Source organism: Alosa sapidissima, chromosome 4, assembly GCF_018492685.1.
Source record: "Alosa sapidissima isolate fAloSap1 chromosome 4, fAloSap1.pri, whole genome shotgun sequence".
Classification (NCBI taxonomy): domain Eukaryota; kingdom Metazoa; phylum Chordata; class Actinopteri; order Clupeiformes; family Clupeidae; genus Alosa; species Alosa sapidissima.
This window is the reverse complement of record NC_055960.1, coordinates 39,083,988-39,099,102: the sequence shown is the minus strand read 5'-3', so window position 1 is coordinate 39,099,102 and position 15,115 is coordinate 39,083,988. Positions and strand designations below refer to the sequence as shown.

Genomic DNA, 15,115 nt, shown 5'->3' with positions numbered 1-15,115 from the left:
TCCTTATTTTCTCTGCTGCAGGTGTGTGTGTGTGTGTGTGTGTGTGTGTGTGTGTGTGTGTGTGTCCTTATTTTCTCTGCTCAGTGTGTGTGTGTGTGTGTGTGTGTGTGTGTGTGTGTGTCCTTATTTTCTCTGCTGCAGGTGTGTGTGTGTGTGTGTGTGTGTGTGTGTGTGTCCTTATTTTCTCTGCTGCAGGTGTGTGTGTGTGTGTGTGTGTGTGTGTGTGTGTGTCCTTATTTTCTCTGCTCAGTGTGTGTGTGTGTTTTCTGCCCAGTGTCTTGAGGCCGTGTGGAGCTTTAGCGATGCGCCTGCACACGGACTTACCCCTGTCAGGATTCTCTCTGTACCCTACTGTGTGTGTGTGTGTGTGTGTGTGTGTGTGTGTGTGTGTGTGTGTGTGTGTGTGTTTGAGTCATCTGGGGCCCTGCACATTCATTCTGAGATGCCTCGACCAGAAGCTCGTGGGAAAGTTTCAGGGTCACGTTTCTCACCACCAACGAAAACACAGAACCACCACAGACAGGTCAGCAAGAGAGAGAGAGAGAGAGAGAGAGAGAGAGAGAGAGGGAGGGAGAGGGAGGAATAGAGAGAGATAAGGAGAAAGAGAGATTCTATGAATATATAAATATATTTTGAATGTATGATATATTTTATATTTTACATATACACTCTGTGTAAGTAAAGAAATTACAGTGACACATCATTACATCGTTGAAAACAGCTACTACTGCTAACTGCTACTACTACTGCTAACTGAATCTACTTTAACAGCATCCTACATTCTTCATTCATTTAAATCTGTAGATATCTGTTCTTTACAAACACAAGTCTTTATAAATCTGTAGATATCTGTTCTTTACAAATCTGTAGATATTTGTTCTTTATAAATACAAGTATTTACAAATCTGTAGATATTTGTTCTTTACAAATAGAAGTATTTACAAATCTGTAGATATCTATGGAGTGAGAATTGTCTCAAAATGATTTAAATATATATAAAAGGATATATATACATATACATACATTTATAAATATCCAAATACAAAATACAAATATAAAAATGTGACATACAAATAAATAAAAAAATTTACATAAATAAACGTGTCTTTGTAAATATATTTACGAGATTTGAAAATAAATATGCTTGACTTTGTATGTGGAATCTGCATTTGTGAATCTCCTTTTTGCTTTTATGTCGATGACGTAATTTTGAGACATTCCTACTGCACACCAAGATCCACAAATAAATACCACTAGATTTGAATGCGAAGACACCCTCCACTGAACAACCAGCAGATGGCAGTGTTGTACAACATGTCTGTTATCAACTGATAGCAACTGAATCTTTCCGACGCTGTTTTCCCTAGTTCAGTTCAGTTCAGTCAAGTGGTCTATGACTAGCAGGATTAACGACATGGAAGACACTGGATTAAATGGATAGGTAAGTAATAACAACTAGCCAGAACGATTTATTATCGGTTTTGATGTGTAGTGCCGTTTTTAATTTCATAGACTGTATAAATAAGTCAATTTAGTCAGCGTACAGCTGCTAACGTTAACAGCTAGCTAAACAGCTGGTGCCTGTTCAGCTATGTTGGTGCCTGCACAAAACACATTAAGTTAAGATTTCCCTTAAAATCCGATTTAGGGCCCCCTTAAAATAAAATGTAGTTTTCCCTAAAGTTATTGTGTCTTGCAACTCAAGTGACAGGCTGTGTTCGTGTTCGCTGTTTTACAGATGTTGCAGATCTTATGTTACAGATGTTAACATAGCTTCTAGGTTAACATAACGTGAGAGCCAGCTCAGCTGAGATCGCTATCTGACAGACTGCCATTAGCCTAATGTCAATATTGCTAAATGGACTTATGTATACAGTCTATGAAATTAAAAATGGCACTACACATCAAAACCGATAATAAATCGTTCTGGCTAGTTGTTATTACTTACCTATCCATTTAATCCAGTGTCTTCAATGTCGTTAATCCTGCTAGTCATAGACCACTTGACTGAACTGAACTAGGGAAAACAGCGTCGGAAAGATTCAGTTGCTATCAGTTGATAACAGACATGTTGTACAACACTGCCATCTGCTGGTTGTTCAGTGGAGGGTGTCTTCGCATGGTATTTATTTGTGGATCTTGGTGTGCAGTAGGAATGTCTCAAAATTACGTCATCGACATAAAAGCAAAAAGGAGATTCACAAATGCAGATTCCACATACAAAGTCAAGCATATTTATTTTCAAATCTCGAAAATATATTTACAAAGACACGTTTATTACAGTGCATGAAAATGCACTGTACTGTTCGTCCTAGGCATTTTAATATTATTATTCTTCTTCTAACGCAGTTAATGCAGCTTCAACCGTTTAACGTAGAAACTTCATTCAAACTATGTTACGTAGGTCTTACTTAGGACATGTGGGCTTTGTATTTTTCAGCTTTGTAACTTTTATACTTTTTAAACTATTAATTAAAAACTAGTCAAAATTTCCCCATAGACTTAACATGGGCTGATGACATCACAATAGAGCCGTTAAGCAATTAGAATCCTATGGCAGATGTTCGGGCCACCTGCATCAACTGCCAGTCTCAGGCTTTAAGCATACAAACTGGCCCTATTAAGACTACACACCCTGTTCAACTGCTTCCTCTGCCAAAAACTGTTTCAAAATAAAAGTCCTCACTACAATATTTCACTGTTAAACAATTTAACCAAAGATCCTTGATTACTAGCAAGATAGAGCAACGTAATTCGTTACTATGGGAGCAAAACGGGACAGTTCCGGTCTGCATAAGTGGGAGTGTCACCCTACGTCACTAAATAAACTTTCTCTCTTAATAAGCAATAAGAACAAATAAACATAATTGTGTTCACAGTATTATTGTATATAATCGTGTATGATACCAATGAATCATTCTTTAGGACATGATATGAATAATTTAATTAGTCATGTGAACCGAGCTAGCTTAAAATGCTATACAAGTGGATGGGAGTAGCTATGGCAATAGTACAGCTATGCGCTAACAAGTGACTAGTTGAAGGACTTCGCTTAAACTTAATATACTGTTGCAAATTCACTTGAGTATAAACTATCCACTTTAACTAATGTCAGTAATGTTATTCAGCTAGTTGTCATTTCAAAGAAATTACACTTCTCCATTTAAAATGTTACCTTAGCTAAGAGGCTAGCTAGCATGCTAACAACCGGACAGTAACTGGCAGCAGCATGGTCTGATATTAGGTTATTTTATTACAAATCCGAACACTAAAAAATTACACTTTTAGGCTTGAAATGATCCCAAACACTTACAGATTATGACAAAATTTTCCAAAAAAACCTCAACAAATCCAGAAAGACATAATGACCAATTTATTGGTAAAATTCCACAAGTCTCCATTGACATTAGTGCAGCGAGGGTTTACTCTGGTCTTCATAAAGGGGGATTTTCCCCCCTCCCCCTTGCAATAATCGAACGCGGAAATTGTCGAACGTTTGCGCCTCTTGCTCCGCTTTAACCCTCTCTGATTTAACCCTTTAAACTACTGAACTTTTCAACTGTTCAGCCATTGTAACTGTTTGTCTGCTTGTCATCAACTATGACTCCTACCCACTGTAGCTAGTTAGCTAAGTTAGCTAAGTAACATGGTTAGCATAGTTAGCATGTTAGCATTTTTAGCAAAACTGCTAAAAACGATTAGCTAAGTAACATGGTTAATATAGTTAGCATGCTAGCATGTTAGTTAGCATAGTTAGCATAACTGTTAAAAATGATTAGCTAAGTTAACTAAGTAACATGGTTAGCATAGTTAGCATGCTAGTTAGCATAACTGTTAAAATTATTAGCCAAGTTAGCTAAGTAACATGGTTAACATAGTTAGCATGCTAGCAGGTTAGCATGTTAGTTAGCATTTTAGCAAAACTGCTAAAAATGATTAGCTAAGTTAGCTAAGTAACATGGTTAGCATGCTAATTAGCATAACTACTAAATATGAAAACATTGGCTAAGTTAACTAAGTTAAGTAACTTGGTTAACATTATTATCTTTGATAACATAGTTAGCATAACTGCTAGCAAACATTAGAGCCATTCCAACTGTCAGTTATCGTCAATTATCTACCTAAATAATTTAACCATTTAAATTATTCATCTATTTAACCGTTCAATCATTCCAACTATATTAAACCTTATCTACCAAGCAAATCATTTAACTATATAAACTATCCACCTATTTAACTGTTCAGTCATTCCAACTATATTAAACCTCATCTACCTAGCAACCAATATAGTTTGTTTTTACTCTGTATGATATTTTACATCATATTTATTGCATTTTCATGCACTGTATTTCCTTCAGGAAATGCTTTTCTAGTTTATATAAATTTGTTTATTTATTTGTATGTCACATTTTTATATTTGTATTTTGTATTTGGATATTTATAAATGTATGTATATGTATATATATCCTTTTATATATATTTAAATCATTTTGAGACAATTCTCACTCCATAGATATCTGTTTTTAACAAATCTGTAGATATTTGTTCTTTCTAAATACAAGTCCTTACAAATCTGTAGATATTTGTTCTTTATAAATACAAGTCTTTACAAATCTGTAGATATTTGTTGTTTTTTGTGTGTGTGTGTGTGTGTGTTGTTATTGAGCCAAGTAGTTTCTGTTCTATGTTTTCTTTCACTCAGACTGTTATGTTGCCCTGTATTCCTTTCCAAAAGTTCCCAATTTGGGTATACTAGCACAAACACAGCAACAACCCCCCAGCCCCAACGTACACATACACACACAGCCCCAACACACACATGCACACATACACACACACAGCCCCAATACACACATGCACACACACACAGCCCCAATACACACACGCACACACACACACACACACACAGCCCCAATACACACATGCACACACACACACACAGCCCCAACACACACACATGCACACACACACACACACAGCCCCAACACACACACACACACACACACTCCTGTAGAAATGTAAGAAACACTGGAGATCTCTGAGCTAATTCATGGTAAAAAGTAAAAATAAATAATTTATTACTAATGTATTACTACTACTACCTACTACTACTATTACTACTTAAATATCTATAATATATGATAATGCATTAACACTACTACTATAGAATATATATGATAATGCATTACTACTACTACTATTACTACTTAAATAGATATAATATATATGACAATGTATTACCACTACTACTATTACTACTTAAATATAATATATATATATATATATATATATATATATATATATATATATATATATATATATATAATATGATAATGATATAATAGATAATATATATATAATATGATAATGTGTTACTGCTGCTGCTGCTGCTAGTAATTAAGTGTGGGAACATGTTGTATTTGTGTAGGTGCTGGTGTTTTGGGTCAGCACTGGGTTATGTAAATAAACTGTGTAGTGTAGATAAAACACACACACACACACACACACACACACACACACACATTGCACACTTCACACCTCATCTCCCTGTGTTTCACATGGGTCGTTTCACATGAGATATATATATATCTCACACAAGCACACATGCACAAACACACACACACACACACAGTCCCATGTGTTCAGTCCTGTGCACTGCAAAAAAAATAAAATCTAACCAAGTGTTATTAATCTTGTATTAAGCTCAAAAAATCTATATGGTATTGTTTTTAGTTTAAAGAGACTTACTTAGTGCTCTCTCGAAAGATCGTTTTGATTTAATTTTATGGCAGTTGACTTATTTTAAGGAGTCTTATCAAGAAAATGTTGCACATTTTACAAGAAAGCACAAAATAAGTCATGCTGAAATTAATCCCAAAGCGCTTCTACTGTAAGTCTCTTTACACTGAAAACTCTATCGACCTCATTGTTTGATCTTGATACAAGATTAATAAAAACTTGGTCAGATTCATTAGATAAGCAGGTTTTGTTTTTGTGTAAACGGAAACTCCCAGTGTGGGCTGATGCGAGGGCAAGGCTAGTGTCGAGAGTGTGTGAGTGTGTATGTGTGTGTATGTAAACCCAGTGCAGACCAATGCGATATTTCACATGGCTTTAGTTGCTTTCTCACACTGCAAAAACTGCTTATCCATATATCATACCAAGTGTTATGAAGATATGATATGTCTTATATTAAGATCAAACATCTAGTTGGTATTGTTTTTACTATAAAGAAACTTTCTAAGGAAGATCATTTTGATCAATTTAACATACTTTTTTAGACAATTTTGCTTAATGCACTGGCAGGCAAATTTGCTTGTTTTAAATACAAGAAGACTTTGATAATAATGTGTGTGTGTGTGTGTTACACGAGAATGCTTTGATTTGTAATAATGTGTTATATCTGGAGGGCCACTTTTGCAATGCAGAACTAGTGTTCAGCTTAGGTCAGGTTAGGTGTGAGTGCCGGTGCTGGTGTGTGTGTGTGTGTGTGTGTATGTGTGTGTGTGTGTGTGTGTGTGTGTGTGTGTGTGTATGTGTGTGTGTGTTCAGTGTTATATCTGGAGGGCCAGTACTGCAATGCAGAACTAGTACTGGTAATAGACAGTAAGCGTGTTCAGCTTCTGCTTAGGTGTTCTGCGTCCTCTGTGTGTGTGTGTGTGTGTGCGTGTGTGTTCAGCTTCAGCTTAGGTCAGGTTAGGTGTGAGTGCCCGTGCTGGTGTGTGTGTGTGTGTGTGTATGTGTGTGTTCAGGTTAGGTGTGTGTGTTGGCGTCGGTGCCCCCGCGTCTGACTGCTGGCACAGATGGCACCACCGTGTCTGCGCTCTGAATGAGACGTTTGATGTGTGTGATTCATCTGAAGGCTGCAGTGACCTGCTGAACTCTCACTCTCCATCAGCAGCCCTTTCGGCTGGGAAACACTCTTTACTCTTAAAACTGGCTTTTCACTCTCTCTATATGTGTGTGTGTATGTGTGTGCGTGTGTGGTGTGTGTGTGTGTATGTGTGTGTGTGCTTTCTGTCTTGATAGCGATCGTTCAAATGCGTGCGTGTTTTTCTCTTTATGTAAAGTTCAGAGACTCTGAATCCAACTCCGCTGAACATGTAAGATTAAAGTTTTTTTTTTTTAAACATGTTAACCATTCATTTTGATACAGTTCGCCTGTGTGTGTGTGTGTGTTTCTGTCTAACCCAGGCAACTCCATACAGCATGGCAACATTGAAACGTCATAAAACAATTTAATGTCAGAGAGCAGCAAACCGTTTTTTAAACCTCTAATATTATTGAAATAAAGAAGAGAGATTTAATACACAAAACACTTCAATATTGTTATATTATTATTCATATTATTTTTAAACCTCTAATATTATTGAAATAACTTTGGTTGAAACATTTGTGTGAAAAAGTTTTAAAAGAATTACTGACATAAAGAAGAGAGATTCATTACACAAAACACTTAAATATTATTGTATTATTACTCATATTATTCATTAAAAATCATTCCACAAAAAAACGTTAATATAATGTAATTAAATGCAATTTTCATAATAAACAAATGAGCTCATTGATTTCCCAGCTACGGACTTGTAAGTTATAAATCTCACAGTCGTCGGTACAGAGGAAACAAATGCTGACAGCAGTGAGGTTTCAGTGTGTGTGTGGCTGTCTTGCTAAGTCGTTAAGTACAGAGACATTTCTGAACGAGTGGTATGTGTGATTATAATACAAGACATCTTTAATGGTAAAAATATGTTAGTTACAAAAGCAGACAGAAATCCCTAGCTGAGTATTGTGTTCCGTTTGAAGCATTAGCTGGCTGTGTAAAATTCTGCTCTTTTTTGAGTTTTCTGTGTGTGTGTGTGTGTGTGTGTTTGAAGCGTTAACTTGCTGTGTAAAATTCTGCTCTTTTTTGAGGTTTCTGTGTGTGTGTGTGTGCGTGTGTGTATGTCTTTGAAGCGTTACCTTGCAGGGTATCTTTTCTAATGCCGGTGTGTGTGTAGCCCAGTAATGCTGCTGTGTTTGTGTGTGTAGCACAGTAATGCCGTGTGTGTTTGTGTGTGTGTGTAACACAGTAATGCCGTGGGAAACTACAATCCAGGACTACAGTGTGTAATTCTGAGTTCTTTGTGTGTGTGTGTGTGTGTGTGTAGTTCCTTTGTGTGATCACCACTCATCTCTGTAGTAAATGTGTGAGTTCCTTGTTTCAGGCAGAGGGCTGTGTGAGTGTTGGGTTTGTTTGCGTGCGTGTGTGTGTGCGCGTGTGTGTGTTGTCCTCTCAGGTCTTCAGGTTTAGGGAGGTCAGGCGGCTGCGTGTGTGTGTGGAGCCGGAGAGGCTCTCCCCGGTGGGTGATGAGAGCGAGTCGTGGGCGTGGCTGTTGCCATGGCGACCGCAGACGAGGCGTGCGGCGCGGCGTCTGAAGTGGCGGTCCAGCAGCAGGTAGATGGCCGGGTTGGCGCAGCTGTTGACGAACGCCAGGCAGGACGAGAGCAGCATTGCCCGGCCCAGATCGGCCTGCCGCACAGCGTCCATCTCTGCCCCCGTCAACCTGACCACCGCCAGCAGCGCCCGGCACACGCTGAAGGGCAGCCAGGACGCCACGAAGGCCGTGACGATGGCCAGGACGATCTTCAGCGTGTGGCGTCGGCGGGCCTGGGCACGGGGGTGGGCGGTCAGCGCGCAGTGGCGCTGCAGGTGCAGGCAGATGGCGCTGTAGCACAGCACGATGACCCCGACGGGCAGCGCGAAGGCCAGCAGCACCATCAGCAGGCTGTACGCCTGGAACGCACTCGAGTGCTCCGGGTCCACACAGAGGCCCCGTGCGTCCAGGCGGCGGAAGAAGAGTGCGGGCGCCCCTAGGGCCAGCGCCAGCGTCCAGACGAGCGCGCACGTAAAGCGCACGCAGCCGTTGCTGCGCAGCAGCCGCGAGTCCAGCCGCCTCACCACCGCCAGGTAGCGGTCAGCGCTCATGCAGGCCAGAAACGCCACGTTGGAGAAGCGGTTAACGGCCACCACGAAGCTGCTCAGCTGGCACAGCGGCTCGCCGAAGTCCCAGCGGTACTGCACGGACGCCGAGACCGCCCACAGCGGCAGCGTCGCCACAAACACCAGGTCGGCCACCGCCAGGTGCCGGACGAAGGTGTCCACGAGACGCCCCCCCGCTCCCCTCGACCACCCCAGCACCGCCAGCACAAACACGTTGCCCAGGAAACCCACCAGAAACACCAGGAAGTAGAGCACGGACACCGCCCGGTCCAGCCACTCGCCAGAGTCGTCCGGCGGCATCAGGGTCAGGTAGTAGTCGCCGGAGCCGTAGTCGTCAGAGTAATCTAACGGCAGCGCAAAGGCCGTGGTGTAGACAGTCATCGCTTCAGAGTCGTTATTGGTCAGCGCGGATACAGCGGCAGTGACAGCCATCGCTTCAGAGTCGTTATTGGTCAGCGCGGAGACAGAGACGTTGTATGCCAGCGCGGAGACAGCGGCAGTGACAGCCAGCGCTGAGGATGCGTCCGCTGAGCGCTCAGTGGCAGAGTGGCACCCGGAGACAAACAACTCTAGTTATGAGCAAAACCACAATGTGCTGCTTCTGCATTCAGCTCAGCTGTGTCTCTCTCTCTCTCTCTCTCGCTCTCTCTCTCTCTCTCTCTCTCGCTCCCTCTCTCTCTCTCGCTCCCTCTCTCTCTCTCTTTCTTTAACCAACTCTGTTTATCTCACCTCACTCTCTCTGTCTCTCTCTCTCTCTCTTTTTAACTGCCTCTCAATCAAAGTCAAAGGTAAAAATATGAGCACTAGCATTCTGTTTTATACACACTTGAGAGCAGTTAGGGAGAAAAACAAGTCGAGTAGGTCTGTTTTTAAACCATTTATTTCATTTTTTCCCCCAAAAATGTTCAAAGGTTTTTTTTACCCACAATGTGCAAAAGTGCAAGACGGTGCCAAAGAGCTGTGCAGACGTTTCAGTGCAAAAGAGGAGCTTATACAAACAGCCAATCAGTGCCTAGTACAGGTACAGGTGGCATCCAATCAGTGCCTAGTACATCACATCACATTACATGATTTGGCACAGTGATCAGACACTTTCAAGATACAAAAACAATCAGATACATACATTTGGCACAATTACAGAAAGCATGACATATCTAATTCCTCGTTTAAACCATGAGGGTGCAGTGTTTGTAAATCAAATATCTGCATTCACACTGCAACATTTCCAGCACGTCTTCCTGGAGTCGATAGGTCAATGCCACACAATTCCAAGTCCTTGATTGAATGATTGGCATCTGCAAAATGCCTTGCAACAGCTGATTTAGGATCAGCTCTGCGGATAGAACTTTTATGTTCATTAATTCGAAATCTGAGTTGTCTTGTAGTTTGACCAACATACTGGATACCACATTTCAACATTGCTAGAGCTACATGTAATAACTTTAATCTTATACTCTTGCATTTTAATCTTATACTCTCTCTTTGTCACAAAACTAGAAAACATGTTGACTTTTTTGCATTGGAACACGAAGCACAGTTGCGGCACAGGAAAGAAACCTGTGGCATTGGAACATTGTCCAGACACCCCTGACGGTGGACGTTCTGTGGCATTAGAACATTGTCCAGACACCCCTGACGGTGGACGTTCTGTGTGTCACAGACATATTTCGCTCTAGAAAAAAGAGAAAAGAGGAGGAAATATAATATATAAGATATTATAGTAGTATTTAATAGTATTTAACAACATCATCAATTGACAAGACATTCCAATGTTTTTTTACATCACATATAGAGTAGCCTAGTCAAAGATAATGAATGCGTAGCAAGATGGGTGGTCCTAGTTCATGCATATGAGGGCAAAGTGGAGTTCAGTCAGAGACGGGCTCTGGTTTAGTTCCCGCCTGCACAGGGGCGTGTCACTGACATATGACTGGTGTTTGAACGCCTCGGTTCCACGCCAGACAGAAGCCGGAGTACAAAACAAACTTGGTGTACACCTTCATTAATGTTGATTTTCTCCCGACTGGAGGGTCATACTGTCACGACATTCTCCTGAAATAGGGAGGAGGGTTTGGAGATCATGATACCGTGTCCAAAATGTGCATCCATTGCTCAGAAAAATAAGGCTTTGACAAATTCTGGGAAATTCTTGGATTCTGCCATAGACCTCAATGTTAAAAAGGGAGCCCGATCACTGCATAAATGGGGGATAGTGGCCCCCCCTCGTGCAGGGCGTGTACTACTGCTACCCTATTTGCATACATTTGCGGGGACAGGAAATGGCCTCTCAGGAAGTATCTTCGTATTCAACCATCTTTGGCCTAGTGGTAAGAAAGTGGTGTTAAAAACGCACAAAAATGATTTTTATCTTTTAGGTCTAGCTTTGTCAAGTAGATCATTTCTATTCCTCCCATGTGCTTTGGCAAACACCTAATTTCAGACTTCACAGGGATATCCTCTTTGCAACAACTTATCGAGAAGCGTGTGGGCCTCAACTTGAAAATCATCATCCCTCTCAGCCTGAGGAACTGACTAAAGGGCATTTTCTATCAGAGGGTTTGGTGAAGAGTGTGGTGTAGCTGTGTCATCATGTCCCATTAAAAATGACCCTCGTATCGAGGAAACTCACTTGGTGATGGTCATATTCCAGACTGAATTCAATTGACTCCATGCAATTATTTCGATGTTGGAGGAAGGTTTGAAGGCCACTACTAGAACCTCCCCAGATTAAAACTACATTGTCAATATATATTTTCCAAAACACAATAGATGGTGAGAAAGGATTGTTGTTGTAGAGAGGTTTGCGCAGTCAGGGCACAACTTGCACCATTGCTGTCTCATGTGTCTGGTTGCCATGGAGAAAAAGTCATTCTTTGTTAGTATTTCAGACATGTCAACCAAAACATCTGTTGGGGGACATTATCGGATCTGGAGTATAGGAAAAACTTCAGTGCATCAAGGCCATTAGAATGTGGCAGGTTGGTATAAAGACCACATCCACGGTGGCTAAAATGAGCTCACCACTACTCAAGGTCACATCAGAGAGTTGAGTAATGAAGTCACCACTGTCGTTAAGATATGATGGAAGTTTTTCCACTAGTGGCCTTATGTCATGGTCAACAAAACTAGATGTACCGCATAGCGGTACAAAATATGACCACCGCTCAGTCCTGTACATCCATTCCGCGAAAATAAATCATATAAATGAATTTGTCTCCATCTTCTACTCCATCCCCCACTCTTGAAACTTTTGTGTATGCTTGTTTGGAATGTGTGTTTGCGGGCCGCACACAAAGTAGCCTACTGGCGCTGCAAAGGTGAATAGATTTGTAGCACTTACCAAAAAATTTGTAGCATTGTTATAAAACCTTTAAAATATCTAAACAATCACAAGTAGGACAGTCCATCCATTGCAACTGGACTGATGAAAGGTCACTTACACCTTTAGGCTACATTGTATTTGGGAAAAGCAGAAGGTAGCAGCATAATGTATTTATTTATTTATTATTAAACAAAACAATCCCTGTCAGTTCCATGCAGTTTTCAACAGCTATCAAGAAGAGAGGTCATGTCATGGATTTTTGTGTTTCTTCTTGTACATATGCATAAGTTTAGTCGTCTAGTTCATATGATATTCAGCTTTATTGTCAATGCACAAATTAAAGGAGAATTCCGGTGTGATATTGACCTAAAGTGTATCGAAACATGATACCGAGTGTGAACGTATGTCTCATAGCCCATCTCGGCTTGTCCCCTGCACTCCAAAATCTGGCGCTAGTTAGCCGATGCTACCAACATCTTTTTCAATAGTGGTGCTTCGGCATCGGGCTAGCCATGCAAATAAATCACTGTTTTACACCCATTTACGAGGCTCAATGTATCTCCACACTTCATTGGTAGACTTCCGAGGGCCCTGACATTTAAAACTAGACATTGAGAACTTTGAAAAAGCACTGGTAGTTTACTTACAAGACGATTTATACAGACAGTATCTTCACGAAGTTTAGCGTTTGCAGCCATCTTGAATTTAGTCACGATAAGTCGAGCAACGAGTAAGAATGAACAGCTATGATAAGGGATCAGATTCAAAAAATAATTCAGTGGAAATGCATGGATTCCAGTTGCTGCTACTGGAAGAAACTGGAATCCATGCATTTCCACTGAATTATTTTTGGAATCTGATCCCTCATCATACCTGTTCATTCTTACTCGTTGCTCGACTTATCGTGACTAAATTCAAGATGGCTGCAAACGTTAAACTTCGTGAAGATACTGTCTGTATAAATCGTCTTGTAAGTAAACTACCAGTGCTTTTTCAAAGTTCTCAATGTCTCGTTTTAAATGTCAGGGCCCTAGGAAGTCTACCAATGAAGTGTGGAGATACATTGAGCCTCGTAAATGGGTGTAAAACAGTGATTTATTTGCATGGCTAGCCCGATGCCGAAGCACCACTACTGAAAAAGTTGTTGGTAGCATCGGCTAACTAGCGCCAGATTTTGGAGTGCAGGGGACAAGTCGAGATGGGCTATGAGACATACGTTCACACTCGGTATCATGTTTCAATACACTTTAGGTCAATATCACACCGGAATTCTCCTTTAAATACCAGTAGTCTAAAACAAAATGCCGTTTTACCCAGTGGTGCAAATAACTGACATGTCCAAAAGGGCCTTAATGAAATGCGTTGCTAGACTGTTCATACACATTTTAACGGGCCAAGTTGAAGAGCTACTATCCGTTATTGTTTGTGCAAATAATATGCTGATTCATGTTCCCTTGCATTTTGCAACTATGAGGTCCATGGTTAGTCTGGCTTTCGCCAGACCAAGCTCAATATTTTAAGAAATCGAAAGAAAGCGGCAGATCAGGCTGAGTTCACCCAGCCTAAATATTGTTTAATTTTGCGATTGAGATATCCACGCACTAGCACCCAGCCCCCCCCCCCCCTGCGACGTGTTCGCCCCCGGTTTCAGAGCTATTCCAAATGCAAAAATGCATAGAGGGAGTTATGACAAAGCCGTGACTGTTAACAAACTATAGGCTATATAAGGTAGGCCCTATGCTACCTATTACACAACATAAATTGTCACTAGGCTATGCTGGCGACCCAAATAAAATCTCCTTTGGGAACCAATGGCTTACAGTATCAAGCGGACTTAAGCTGCCACCTCTTGGCAAAAAGTTAATAGTTTTCCATATCAGTAGTAATACATTTCATGCAGCTGTGTGAATCACGGAAAGCGACACTTCTATATGGAACCCAACTCACTGTACAGTAGCTCAAGGTCTGTGGCTAAAGCAGCCATAATGAAAGCGTTATCATTGTTTGGATACTTCACACACACATGTTTTTTAATCACATAGACTACTACCAGAGAGGGTTAAAGCGGAGCGCTAGTAATCAAGGATCTTTGCTACTACTACCAAGCTGGAATCAAAGCACATCTACTCCCCTCTCACACCCTAAACACACTTCGAACAAACAAAAAACGTCTCAGTCTCACGGCATAGCCATAGGCAAAACTGTATTGGACCGGTGTAACGTTGGTACGAATGATTTTTGTAGCACGTGCAACGATACAGCCCTGCCCTGGATACATCTCTCAACGTGCGCTCTAAAAACATTTGGTTTAAATGGAGATGTAGATCACGGGTGCGTTAATAAATCTACATTGCGGCGAGTTGACACAAATTATTCACTTTGACGAATTTATGTCGTTTCAGTCCTAGTTACTTTACTTTGAGCCATGCTCTTCCTTACTTGAATCACCTTTGAAAATAGAGGATTGAAGTAGCCTATATGGGTGTTTGGGAATGAACGTTGACTCAGATGCTTTTTGAGACTTTGATCTAAATGTCCCAGCCCGGTGTTTAGGATGCATCATAGACAGGTTATCTTTCAGGTAGCCTACAGTATATATTTTCCATTAGAAAACCATCACGTAGCGAACGTGTTGTGGCTAACTCACTTAGCTCCTGTTAGTAGCCTAGGTTATGGTCATAAGCAAATGAGATGACAGTCGAAAGATGCAATTAGTGCTGTTATCAATTTGCTTGGTAGCCTATAACCGCATGTATGGTTTTCTACAAATACATCAATAATCAAATTGGCCTCCATCACTCAACCAATGC

At 40.9% G+C, this 15,115-nt stretch overlaps 1 protein-coding gene across 5 annotated transcripts; it reads right to left on the bottom strand.

Annotated features, from left to right (window-relative positions):
* Window positions 1-21: 21 nt before the first annotated feature.
* On the bottom strand, window positions 22-9,618 carry gpr25 (G protein-coupled receptor 25). 5 transcript variants are annotated; one of them, XR_006031095.1, is made up of 2 exons: window positions 8,069-9,618; window positions 22-66 (listed from the first exon to the last, which is right to left on the bottom strand). XR_006031095.1 is itself a non-coding variant. In XM_042088604.1 (2 exons), the coding sequence occupies exon 2, from the start codon at window positions 9,362-9,364 to the stop codon at window positions 8,276-8,278; it is 1,089 nt and encodes a 362-aa protein (XP_041944538.1). In that variant the 5' UTR covers window positions 9,365-9,381; window positions 9,436-9,618; the 3' UTR covers window positions 7,842-8,275. The 5 variants fall into 5 exon arrangements, 2 of the variants coding, with proteins under 2 accessions (XP_041944538.1, XP_041944537.1); XR_006031097.1 differs by lacking the exon at window positions 22-66 and adding an exon at window positions 82-122; XR_006031096.1 differs by lacking the exon at window positions 22-66 and adding an exon at window positions 195-232.
* Window positions 9,619-15,115: the final 5,497 nt, after the last annotated feature.